Source organism: Labrus bergylta, chromosome 13 (assembly GCF_963930695.1).
Source record: "Labrus bergylta chromosome 13, fLabBer1.1, whole genome shotgun sequence".
Taxonomy (NCBI): domain Eukaryota; kingdom Metazoa; phylum Chordata; class Actinopteri; order Labriformes; family Labridae; genus Labrus; species Labrus bergylta.
The window spans coordinates 28364684-28376686 of NC_089207.1; the positions used below are offsets into that span (position 1 = coordinate 28364684).

At 39.9% G+C, this 12003-nt stretch overlaps 3 protein-coding genes across 4 annotated transcripts in view; all 3 read left to right on the plus strand.

Moving 5' to 3' along the window:
• Positions 1–770: 770 nt before the first annotated feature.
• On the plus strand, positions 771–2640 carry hoxd11a (homeobox D11a). The gene is made up of 2 exons (XM_020634524.2): positions 771–1655; positions 2270–2640. The coding sequence occupies exons 1-2, from the start codon at positions 1052–1054 to the stop codon at positions 2503–2505; spliced, it is 840 nt and encodes a 279-aa protein (XP_020490180.2). The 5' UTR covers positions 771–1051; the 3' UTR covers positions 2506–2640.
• Positions 2641–6361: 3721 nt separating this feature from the next.
• hoxd10a (homeobox D10a) lies at positions 6362–8579 on the plus strand. Its single transcript, XM_020634527.3, has 2 exons — positions 6362–7133; positions 7869–8579. Exons 1-2 carry the CDS (start codon positions 6380–6382, stop codon positions 8141–8143), a joined length of 1029 nt encoding a protein of 342 aa, XP_020490183.1. The 5' UTR covers positions 6362–6379; the 3' UTR covers positions 8144–8579.
• Positions 8580–9502: 923 nt separating this feature from the next.
• hoxd9a (homeobox D9a) overlaps positions 9503–12003 on the plus strand; it is a 2819-nt gene continuing 318 nt past the window's right edge. Inside the window, exons 1-3 of one of the 2 annotated variants that reach the window (XM_029277485.2) lie at positions 9503–10791; positions 11205–11495; positions 11626–12003. The exon at positions 11626–12003 is cut by the window's right edge and continues 318 nt beyond it. In XM_029277485.2, coding sequence (XP_029133318.1) covers positions 10239–10791; positions 11205–11449 — 798 coding nt within the window. In that variant the 5' untranslated portion in view covers positions 9503–10238 and the 3' untranslated portion in view covers positions 11450–11495; positions 11626–12003. Of the gene's footprint in view, positions 10792–11204 lie in introns of both variants that reach the window. The other variant, XM_020634517.3, reaches the window with a different exon arrangement.

Genomic DNA, 12003 nt, shown 5'->3' on the forward strand with positions numbered 1-12003 from the left:
CTTTGTCGCATCCAAAATCAACCATTCTGTATTTGCACTAGCACACCGTGAGGTGTTTTATATGGCTGTTTTCACACACGTTCATCTGCATTTACAATTAAGGTGGGGCAAGGAAAATGCTGCAGATAATGTTTTCAACATTCTTTAGCACATTTAAATGTCTGACTATACTGCTGTTGTTACGCATATGCTATAAAATGTGTGCGTAATTTTGGCACAGTAGTATTTGGACTTCCTGTTATTATTTATTTTGTGGCGCCTGAGATGTATTTGCACCATGCTGTACATCAAGAGGTTTGTAAGTGTTAATGAGTTAAACTATTTCCCCACTGTTTGTTTGTGTGTGTTTAAACGTCTTCCAATCATCGCTGTGCGCAGCGATTACTATATGCGCAATGAACCCTAACATTTATTTCCATCAAATCTGACTTAAGGAGCCGCCTGTGAATCACATATAATTCTGCAGGTTTCTGGTTTAACTGTGCAGAAAATATGCGTGCGCGCACCGTGGCCTTCGTGCAATCTTCTTGAGATTTGCATAAAATGCGGAGGTCAACTGTGCTTCCAACCTAACTGTTGCTAAAAAACTGACGGTTGTTGCTCCAATGCGCGCACATGTATTGACTAATGTGTCATTACGTGCCATTACACGACGAGGATGATGTTGCTGTAAAGCTTTCAATTAAATATCCCAGCTCTAGTTCACAAATGACTCTTATTTCCGTGAGCTACAGAGCAGAGAGGCAGGAGAGGAGTTTCCTCTGCAGCCAGGGAGCCAATGAAGTCTCTCCAATGCGCTCACATGAGTTTCTCCGGACAGCTTTTAATGACTGATATTGATGTATGGTAATTTTCTTGGCTGGATCACATGACACAATTACCTCAAGAATCGATCAAGATGTATTGCAGGTCTGCCCACGGTTCCGATTTTTTCTCCCTGGCGGGGTCTCTGCACGCGCCTGTGGTGCTATAGATGGACAAAGTTTAACACAGTTGAGCTGCCAAATCTTTTTCTCCTCTGTTGCACTGAGGGAAAAGGGGGAGAAAAGATATGACGGAGTACGAGGATCGCAGCTGTGCGTCAAATATGTATCTACCGAGCTGTACTTATTACGTTTCGACGCCTGATTTTACATCAGTCTCCTCCTTTTTACCACAGACCACTTCGTGTCAAATAAATTTCCCCTATTCTCCCAACATCGCGCAGGTCCAACCTGTCCGAGAGGTCGCGTTCAGGGATTATGGACTGGACCATCCTAGCAAATGGCACTACAGGGGCAATTACGCGTCTTACTACTCAGCGGACGAGATAATGCACCGGGACTTGATCCAGTCTTCCAGCAGCAGCAGCAGCAGCAGGGCGGATGTGATTTTCAAAAACGAGTCCTTGTACGGCCACCACGGAGGCGCGAGCTCGCCGTGCAGCTTCTTCACGGGGGTCGGTCGGAACGGGGTTCTTCCTCAGGTCTTCGACCAGTTTTTGGACACTCCTAACTCGGAAAAGCCCGGCGCGGAGCCACCCAAAGAAAAGACAGATTCTGCTACAAATAACAATCAGACTGAGACCAAACTGGAGCAAAACAACGCGGACCCGAGCGCGAGCGTGGACGAGGACTGCTCATCCTCCAACTGCGGGGACAAAAACAACCAACAGAGTAAGTGTTTTCTTCTTTGTCTTTGTTAGAAGGTGTGCAACACAGACAATAGAGTGTCTCCTTTACACTCTGTCCAGCAGCATGGCCGTGAAGGGTTATGTGACTCTTTATAAGCATGCAAAAGCTTTTATATCCCTATAAGATCTGCTTTACGCTTGTAAAGGTATTTACAATGGGAAACTGTTATGGTTTAAAGATTGCCTGGAGTCCAATAACAATACAGTGTTGTTGGAATTGATTTGTAATGATAGAGATGATTAGAAAGTTAGAAAACGTTTGATTAAAGTGGATTTTATCGGATAATAATAAATGTTTCGCAAATGTAATAAAAATTGTAAAGAAAATGCAGGATATAAAGAGATAGTCTGCCTAAATGTATATTTATTTGCATAAAATCATTGCACATCATCATTTTAATGTGAATTGTTGTCTTGTTTTCCCCTTTAATGCGTGTGAATGCGTGTAGGCCTGTCTGTGTGAGAGAGGGCCTGTGTGCACAAACATACATGACTAAATGTACCTTCTAATTCTTTAAAAAGCACTAGAATCAAACATTTACCACTTGGTTTCCTACTTTAAGACAACATTTTTCCACTTTTCATGTCCCTGTGCAGGTTCATCCACCAAGTCCAGGAAGAAGAGGTGTCCTTACACCAAATTCCAGATCCGAGAACTTGAACGAGAGTTTTTCTTCAACGTTTACATTAACAAAGAGAAACGTCTGCAGCTGTCCCGGATGTTAAACCTGTCTGATCGGCAGGTGAAGATTTGGTTTCAGAACAGAAGGATGAAAGAGAAAAAGCTGAACCGCGACCGTCTACAGTATTTCACAGGGAATCCTTTATTCTGATACCTGGCACACACACACACACACACACACACACACACACACACACGCACGCACGCACTCACGCACGCACGCACGCACACACACACACACACACACACACACACACACACACACACACACACACACACACACACACACACGATTGAAAATAGTACCTATACACACACATATTGTTTCAGAGACTGGTCCCCTGTGTATTTTTGAACCCTGAGCATCATGTTTGAACTGTTTTCCCCCCTAAAAAAATCTGACATTTGGAAATCAACACTTGGACAAAAATAATCCTACATTAATTTATTTAAGGTCACTTATTTTCGCTCTATTAGCAAAATACTCCAGCAAAGCGCGAGCCGTGCTTTGAAATGATTATATGAAATATATATGTAGGCTTCTTCCTTGTGTAATAATGTCGATTTTAAAGACGCATGTATAGCGAATGCACGATGTGCTGTGGAAAAAAAAAATAGACACGACAAATGTTTTATCATAGTCACGAAACTTGTCACATGAACTTAACCAAGTCCTGCAGAAATAACACGAGAAAAAGGGGGATTTTTTTTTTCCTCTCAAAGATTTATGAAAGGAGGAATTTGGCGCTTGCAGGCCTCTATGTTCCCCTTATTTCTCCTGCTTTCAATGGGCTGTTTACTAAACCTTGAACTGTCTAGACAGTACAATAAAGCTAGCTGTAAATGTCTAAATAGGGGGCTATTGGACTATGGTGTCCCAACCCCCAGACCACAAGAAGACCGATTCTCCTTCCTGTCTTCAAGTAGTTTGCCTCCAGGCTACAAATGTTTGGAGGATTTTGTGGATTTTTCAGCGCATCCAGTTTTTATTCAGCTCTTTTTTAGGCTTTTTTTGCAGCACTACGTACGCAGTTTTAGCTTTGGAAACAATGGAGGATATTCTAACAAGGGCCGCAATATAAAGGAATGGGTAATTTGTGTAATCTTAATCTGCTTTCTTGTATTCTTAGTAGAATATATGTAGCTTTTGTAAATCTGCATATAAGAGGTGTTAAATTGTTACCAAAATAAAAGCAAGTTTCCATCTTTAATTGATGCAGATTGAACGTTTCCGTCTTTGTGCTGCTCCACAAACCCTAGGCTATTACTAATCAGGCTTTATCTCAGCAGTCTTTATCTCTGTGCTATTTCTGTCCCCATGATAGGGGCAGGGTAAATAAATGCATTGATTCCTCACAAACAGTCGCTTGATTGGTCAATCATGTGATTATGTTTTGTGCTTTAAGTCTGCAATAATTACACTTCTCGTTTCAGCTTCCTCTTTGAAAAAAACAAAAGTTCAAAGCGGGGTTAATGTTTACTTAATTTCAAATGTATCACATCTACAGTTATTTCCCACGAAGGCAGTGTAATAACTGGGGTTTCATTAAGCGTTTAATTGGGTTGTCATCATGTCCTGCAGTGAGAGGACATTACCCACTGTGTGGAGTGTTTTCTCTCATACTCTCTGTATCCACATGAGGGCACACTTGCTACTTTCAATGTTACTGGGAATGCAGAGTTGAGCAAAATTGAACATTCCTTACCCTGCCTGCATGGGGAGAATGTGTTGAAGAATAATCCCTTCAGAATCTGATTTATTTTAATTAATAATTCAGTTTTAATTGCGCCCAGTATGATTTGTGTTCAATAGAATTTAAACTCTAGAAATGTCCAAATCTATTTTTTTTAATGATGAAACCATTCAATAGTGCTGCGTGCATATTCTCTGTGGAACAAACTATTGTAACCACATATTGCATACCATTTTTTTCTAAGTCGGTGTCCAATTTAATTGATGCAAATACTACACCTCAGACTGCATTATATTCATATGTTCAAGTGTTATTAAATGACGAGTCAGAAGGAACGCAATTCTCCTCTTCCTGAACCTTCAGAGTACAGACATTGATATTTACCTGAAGGCCGCACACTCAAATCTGTTGTGCAGACGCAACATTTTACGACATTGTGATACAAATATGCGTTTTCCCTTTCATTTAATTTAGTGGATGGATAATAGTAAATACTGAACTAGTCTATATTTGCTTATGTCTATTTGTTAATTAAATAATTGTAGTTCCACAATTCAGTTAGCCTATTCAATGCAGGTTTAACCTTTGGGTTTCGTCTTAAACTACAACAATGTCGCTGCTTTTTCCAACAAAGTCCTCTCTTGTATTTCATATTTTAAATTCTCTGGGAAAATTATTAATATTATTATTATTATTATTATGGTACTAACATAAATAAATATATTTTGTTTATAGAAATGGTTGATTTAATCTGATAGCTACATCTCCACATAGTTTTGTGTTTTGTTCAATGCGTTACAAAAAAAGCTAAACACTTAAATAATTCTTTACAAAGAGTCTGTCCTTTAAAGATTTCTTTCAAAAATGTTATTTTTCTTTGTTGTAATGAATAATTTATTTCGCAGTCTATTCCGTTGTTTTTGGGTTATTCTGACAGTATTTTGTTCTCTGTGATTTCCGTTATATTGTGGTGATTTGCATGCTACAAACTCTTATTTACAACCAACTGTAAATATCAAAAATAATATAAGAGTCTTCAAGTCACACCCTCTCCAATGTGTTTCATTATTCTGAGCTTGTCGCATTAATACCAAAGATTGAATTATTTGCTTTTTGCATGTATTGTGCTCTGACTCCTAATTTTTTTGCCCATTGATAGCATTTTTTTTTTCCAACAGTGTTTTTATTTTGAGTCTCACAGGCACACTAATATCTTTCACACCTTCGCCCTCCTTGCAGACAAAAACAATGGAGCCCCGAGCAAAATAATCTTCACACGATGTAGAAAACAAATACAGGTTTTTATTTGGAACTGTTCATTGAACATTGAAGTTACCTGTGTTGAAATGGAAATAAAGATGTTGTGCTTAATATCTGAAAAAATAAAGGACCATTTTCTATAACTGTTACGTGCACTTTATTTGAAAAGCAAAGCCTTTAGGAACAGATTTTGACCTCCATACAGCTTCTGGTAGTTTCTTCATTTACATCAGTAAATAACTGCTTTTAGCTGAATACAGTTCTAATTCAAATGAAGATATCTCACAGGACAAACAATCCGGACACTCTTTTTTTAAGTTGGTTTGTTGCTGTTGAATAACATAAATTCAAAAGAGAAAATACTAATCAAAAAAATGATACCCTTAAAACTGAATTTATTGATTTTTAAAAGAGAACAATATGTTAATTTTCGATAATATTTATGCCCCCCCCCCTTTTATTAACCTCAAAATATAGTTGAAACAACAGTTCATGTAACCGTCATCGGTGGACTTGGAGTGAATCATTTCTTATCAATAAAAACATTACATTCAATAGAAATCCTTTGTAATGCATCCTTTCAAATTAAAAGGGCAGTTGTCGCCAATGCGTCATTTAGGCAGCATTTTACGAACACACACATAATCACTCCCGTATTCAGTCTGTCTTCAAGACAAAGAAAAGTAGTCATTTCCAGCATTTTACACATTAATAGATTATTTAAACGAGCGCGTGTTCTCTCAGAAGACGTTGCAATGTGATTAATTGACAATCTGATCCTCCAAACGTGATATTTTCAGATTAGTTGATCAACCTCAGACTCGACTGTCTGCATGAGTTTATAAACCAATTTCAAGTCCGTGTCGTAGGTGTCGCTGTTGACCACGTCTGCCTCCGCAGTGTGAGCGCGTGCAGGGGAGAGGAGGCTGCTTCTCAAGGCCATTTTCAAATCTCATTGGTGGGCTTGTCATGTGGTCGGGAGGCATCCTGACTTCCACTGGAGATTGTTTTTCCTAGATATGTCAGCTTCCAAAGGACATCTCTCTCCTCTAAAGAACTTAACCCCCCAAAATGTCCTTCCCCAGCAGCTCACCTGCAGCCAATACGTTTCTCGTGGACTCTTTGATTGGCGCGTGCAGGACGGACAGCTTCTACTCCGGCAGCAGCAACATGTACATGCCGTCCACAGCAGACATGGGAACTTACGGAATGCAAACCTGTGGACTCCTGCCGTCTTTCGGCAAAAGAGGAGAGGTCAACCACCAAAACGTGGGCATGAATGTCCACCAGTACATACCTCAGATAGATAACTGGACCGATCCGAGCAGACCGTGCAGGATAGAGGGTTCCAGTCAGATGTCAAACTGTACATTTTCTCAGAGCATAAAAGAGGAGAGCAATTGCTGCATGTATTCTGATAAGAGAGTACAAAAAGTCAGCTCTTCAGAGGTTTACTCTAATGTTATTCCTGAGTCAGATGGTCCAGAGATCCCGGTTCCGGGCTATTTCAGACTGAGTCAAACTTATGCGAACGGGAAGCACCAGGAAAACTACCACCATGCGCCGCCGAGTCCAAACCCAACACTCATGCAGCTCAGCCGGGTCACCCCGAAACCACAGCCCCCCTCTTCCTCCTCCTCCTCTGGGTCTTCTAATTTTGCAGAAGTTGAAAAGAAAAGTGAAGAAATTCCGCAGAAGTCGGAGACCTCAATGACGCCTGTCCCAGCAGAAAGCCCGGATCCTTCGAAGTCCAGCTCCGGGGAGAAGATCTGCTCCATGGACGCGTCTGTGTCCAGCCCCGAGCTGCTGCAGCAGGAAGGGAAAGGTGGGTTTGGCTACACAATGAAAAGCTTTTATCTTGTGGCGCTGCTGCAATGAAGGCTCCAGCATCATAAAAGCAAGAATAAAACACAAACAACCCTACAGTCGTAATGTTTAATGAGAGGCTTTCTCAGGTTGCAGGAATAGGCTGCAGAGAATGGATTTACCATGCAACATGAGCACAGTGTTTACCTCTATTTTAATCCAATTAAAATGCTTAATTTTTTTTAAAGCATTTGCTTAATATTTGGGTATATAGCACATGTTTAAAATATAAGAATCTAACATAAAGTTGTATTAATGCCACATTTAATGTTAAATCAGAATATAATCACTCAGGATCTGGTGTAGCCAATTTGCAGCTGTGTGATGCTGGATTTGAAGGATAGGCTACATTTTAACTAGAAAGTTGCCAAATCACTGAATCTAAAATTAAATTTATAATTGAAAGATTTAGCATTTAAATAACATGTTACATGTTAATGTATTCTATAAAATAACTGGAATTCTTTCACATGTTTCAAGCGTAAAGATGTGTTTTGGACTACGCTTTGATCAGCTCGGGGTTAATGTTAGTTTATACATGACTAATGACATCCCCTTCATGTAATATAATTTGGGAAAACTTTTAGATTGTGTCTTATTTCCCAGAGGTCAAATCCAAAAGCAGCTCGTGAGATCACCTTTTAAATAAAACAAAATGTAACGCTGATCATGTTTCTGATTTGAATCCTTGCAGATTGTAAGAGTGACACACCAACCAGTAACTGGCTCACAGCAAAGAGTGGCAGGAAGAAAAGGTGTCCCTACACAAAGCACCAGACCTTGGAGTTGGAGAAGGAGTTTCTGTTCAACATGTATCTGACCCGAGAGCGCCGCCTAGAGATCAGCCGGGGCGTCAACCTGACCGACAGGCAGGTCAAGATCTGGTTTCAGAACCGCAGGATGAAGCTGAAGAAGATGAGCAGAGAAAACCGCATCCGGGAACTCACCTCAAACCTCACCTTCTCGTGAGCTCGCATGAATCTGTGGTTAGCTGTCTTTCTGTTCAATAATCAGTTTGATGCTTAAGTAGCATTGAACGTTTATCCTCAATTTCAAGGAAACTGTGACTATATATATATATATATATATATATATATATATATATATATATATATATATATATATATATGAGATTTTTTTATTGTGACGTCGTGTATTTGTGTTTTATTTTTACCACAGGGTTTCACTTTTTGGTCTTAAATTATTGGATACGCAGATGGGTCTCCTTTGCCAGTATGAATATTCTGTTGTGTCGTCATAAAAGCACATGTATTGTCGTGTAGTTCAACCTTTGTTTTACAGTGTAGAAGCCGTTTGCTCTCTAGTGACATGTTCAAAACAATGTTAATCTGTGAAAGTATTGCATGTGTGTGGCATGTATCTTGCAATAAATTGTCAAATACTATTGGTTTATATTTGTTTGAACTCAAAGTCTACAATTATTTTCATTCCTACATTTACTTTTTGAATGCCCAAGTCTGCGGGGCTATTTTCTCTGACGCAGGCTTTAATCTGATTATAACTCTGACTGGAGGAGGAGAAGGTATTTGTGAACATCACTTTTCACTGCGAGGAAAGAAGTGCCGTTCCAAAATAAAATGTCAAACATCTCTCGCGTTCTAACACATTTTTACAATATTTTTCTGACGAGGAGCCTAAACGCGTAAATATTTGAAGTATTTTGTTTGAAGATTTACACATGAGGCTTTTACATTTAAGATAAAATTGAATTCACCAGATGCATTAAAAATGTTCCAAATCTCCCTGAAGTCTTAATATACAGATTGATACAAAAAAATACTTAAATGAAGTGCCAACAAATAAGATAACGCAGCAGCCCCAGCCTGTTTTGGAGTTTATCCATCGTGTTTGTGTGTGTTCGAAGAGAATTGAAGAGACGGAGACGCTTGTAATCAAATCAACATGCATTTGCTGTTTGTTTTCAGGCCCTTACGTGACTAAACTAATGGTGTATGAAGGACTAACAGACGGGTTAAGTTATGTTCAAGCACAAATTCACATGCAGTTCTACCTTCCTTCCCGAGCGACGCGGGCCTCAATGGCCACGTTGCATTTATTTTCCTTGCTCAGAAAAACTTCTTCCATCATAATAATCTGTGGTAAAAAAAAATGACAACTGTCTGCCTGACCCACTCTGCAGATTTGTCCTAAATCCTGACTATTTACCTTGAAAAATATGCCCCCTTTTTCTGAAAATTAAGGTCAACAGCTTTGCTTCAAAACAGGTAAAAAGTGAAGAAAAAGTCTCTTTAAAAAAACTGTGAATCACATTTAAATGATACATTTCAGACAGCAGTACACAGATGGCATTTCCTTCTCCTAGCCTTTTCTTTTATTGACGGCGTGTATATATAATCACACGCACCTCATAAAACATTTATTGATACATAAAGACATTATTGCTCTCCTTTGAGTGAACACAATCATTTCACAACTACCGTTTCCGGCGTAGCTTTTAAAAATTAAACCCAACCCAGAAAATATGTTTCCTCGCCGAATATTAACAATAGATTCGCCGCGTTATGAACGGAAATGACTTCTGTTCCTTTACAACATGTTATTACATTTATTTTACGAGGACTCTGTTAAGTCTATAAACCATTTTACAAGCAATGGGGGCATCGGGACGATATTAGAAGAGGTTTTTCTCAAACACAAGGATGCAGGGTGTCCGTGTTTGTGTTAGGGGGAAATTGTCCTTTTTTGTGCTGCTAGTATTGTTGCAACGCCCTGTAGGCTTTACGCACGTGAGAAACAAAAAAAATATAATTTGTATTCATTTTAGCGCTGGTTTTTCTCCCTGCAGTCACATCTGATAAGGCTTTTTATTATTTGTGGAATGAAAAGCTAAATTAAACCTGATGAAAAAAAGCAGAGCGCATGGGGCAGGATTGATTTACTCGCTGTATTGGTAAATATGACCACGTGATCCATGTAACCAATCCCTGTAGATGCAGGCCAAGCAAAAATACTATGATTGTTCATAGAGGGAAGCTTCTCGTAACAGTGCAAGCCTTATTATAAGAGTAGGAAGAGATGAAAAATGTCTTCCAGTGGCACTCTCAGTAACTGTTATGTGGACGCGTTAATGCAGCAGGAGCCGGAGGATGTGTACGGTGCCCGCTTTCTTCAGCCTCCACACATGGTGACCCCGAGGCCGTCAGGTGCCGGGGACAACGCAGACTTCTCCTCCTGCAATTTTGCACCAAAATCGGCCGTTTTCTCCTCCTCTTGGTCCTCGGTTCACCCACAGGGGATTTATCATCCGTATGTGCACCACCACCACCACCAGTCCCACCTCCCCGCCTCGGACGGCAGATATGTTGGCGTCCGCTCCTGGATGGACCCTATCTCCAACCACGTTTCTTTTTCCGGATTTCACTCCAGCAGTCGCTCGTACGGGACAAAACCAAACATCTTACCACCGAAATCGACCGAGTGTGACTCTTTGGAGGCAGAATCTCGTCCGCAGAGTGGCGAATTCACGCACGGAGGAGCATCGGAGTGTCCAGAAAAGTCGAGCAAAGAGCACAGTGGAAGTGAGCTTTCGAGCCACAGCGAGTCCAAAGAAGAGAAACAACAACAACTTGACCCAAGTAAGTAAACGGAATCCTGATTTACAACCCTAAGAACTGTATGAGCTGGGTGCGTAAAACTGGAGCTTTTACTAACCTATAAAAGTGTCTCGTACTATGTGGCGACTCGGGAAAAACCCGCCCTGGAAAGGTTATTACAGGGGGATCCTAAACTTTTTAATGTCACAGGACACCTCAGATAGATACACAATACTCTGTTTACATTCGATTTAACCTTTACTGCCTTTATTTTCTATCCTTCAAAAAGGAAACACATCTTTATTATAAATTAAAGTCATTTGTGGTTTTCTTCAACCAAATCATTGTCATCAAAGGTACCCCATTCAACCCCCCCCTAATTTTTTGAACCTATTGAAGTTTAAAATTAAAAACATTCACATCACGTGTCTTTACTTTATGCCTTATTTCTCCAGACAACCCTGCAGCAAACTGGATCCATGCGCGCTCCACGAGAAAGAAGCGCTGCCCGTACACCAAATATCAGACTTTAGAGCTGGAGAAGGAGTTCCTCTACAACATGTATCTGACCAGAGACCGACGCTACGAAGTGGCCCGCATTCTCAGTTTAACCGAGAGACAAGTGAAGATCTGGTTCCAGAACAGGAGGATGAAGATGAAGAAGATGAACAGAGAGAGAGGCAGCAAGGATCACTTGTGAAATCTCTCCTGCGTTTGAAGCCATCTGGACAATTACATTCTTTTTGGTAGGAACCACGGTAGTCATTTTTTATTTTATTTGACACTCCACAATTTTGCGTGTCAGAGTCATTACTTGTTGACTAAATACACACAGTCTGCCAACAAACCATCTGAATCTGTTTTCTAACTTTACAGAACCACACCCCGGGATGTTCAAGCGGTTTGTCATTCTTTTTTAAACATTACGCATAGTAGGAAACGTGTCTGTGTGTAGACTTTTGCTTTTTATATTTGGTAAGAATTCTATATAAAACATTTTCAAAACTAAATCTTTGACTTTTCTCTCTGTCGGTACGTCAATGACCCATCACTCAGATTTGATGGACTATAATGTGTAATGGAAGAAGGCGTGTGTTTACACATAAAACATGAGTATCAGTTTTAGCTTTAAATTTAAATGTTTTCCCAAAACGCTTTAAACCTTCGTTTTTTTTGCTGATAGGCTATATATGTGGACATTTTTTTTGGTCATGAGTAGGCTATCTTTAAAATCAACGCCTTACTTTCAGAAAA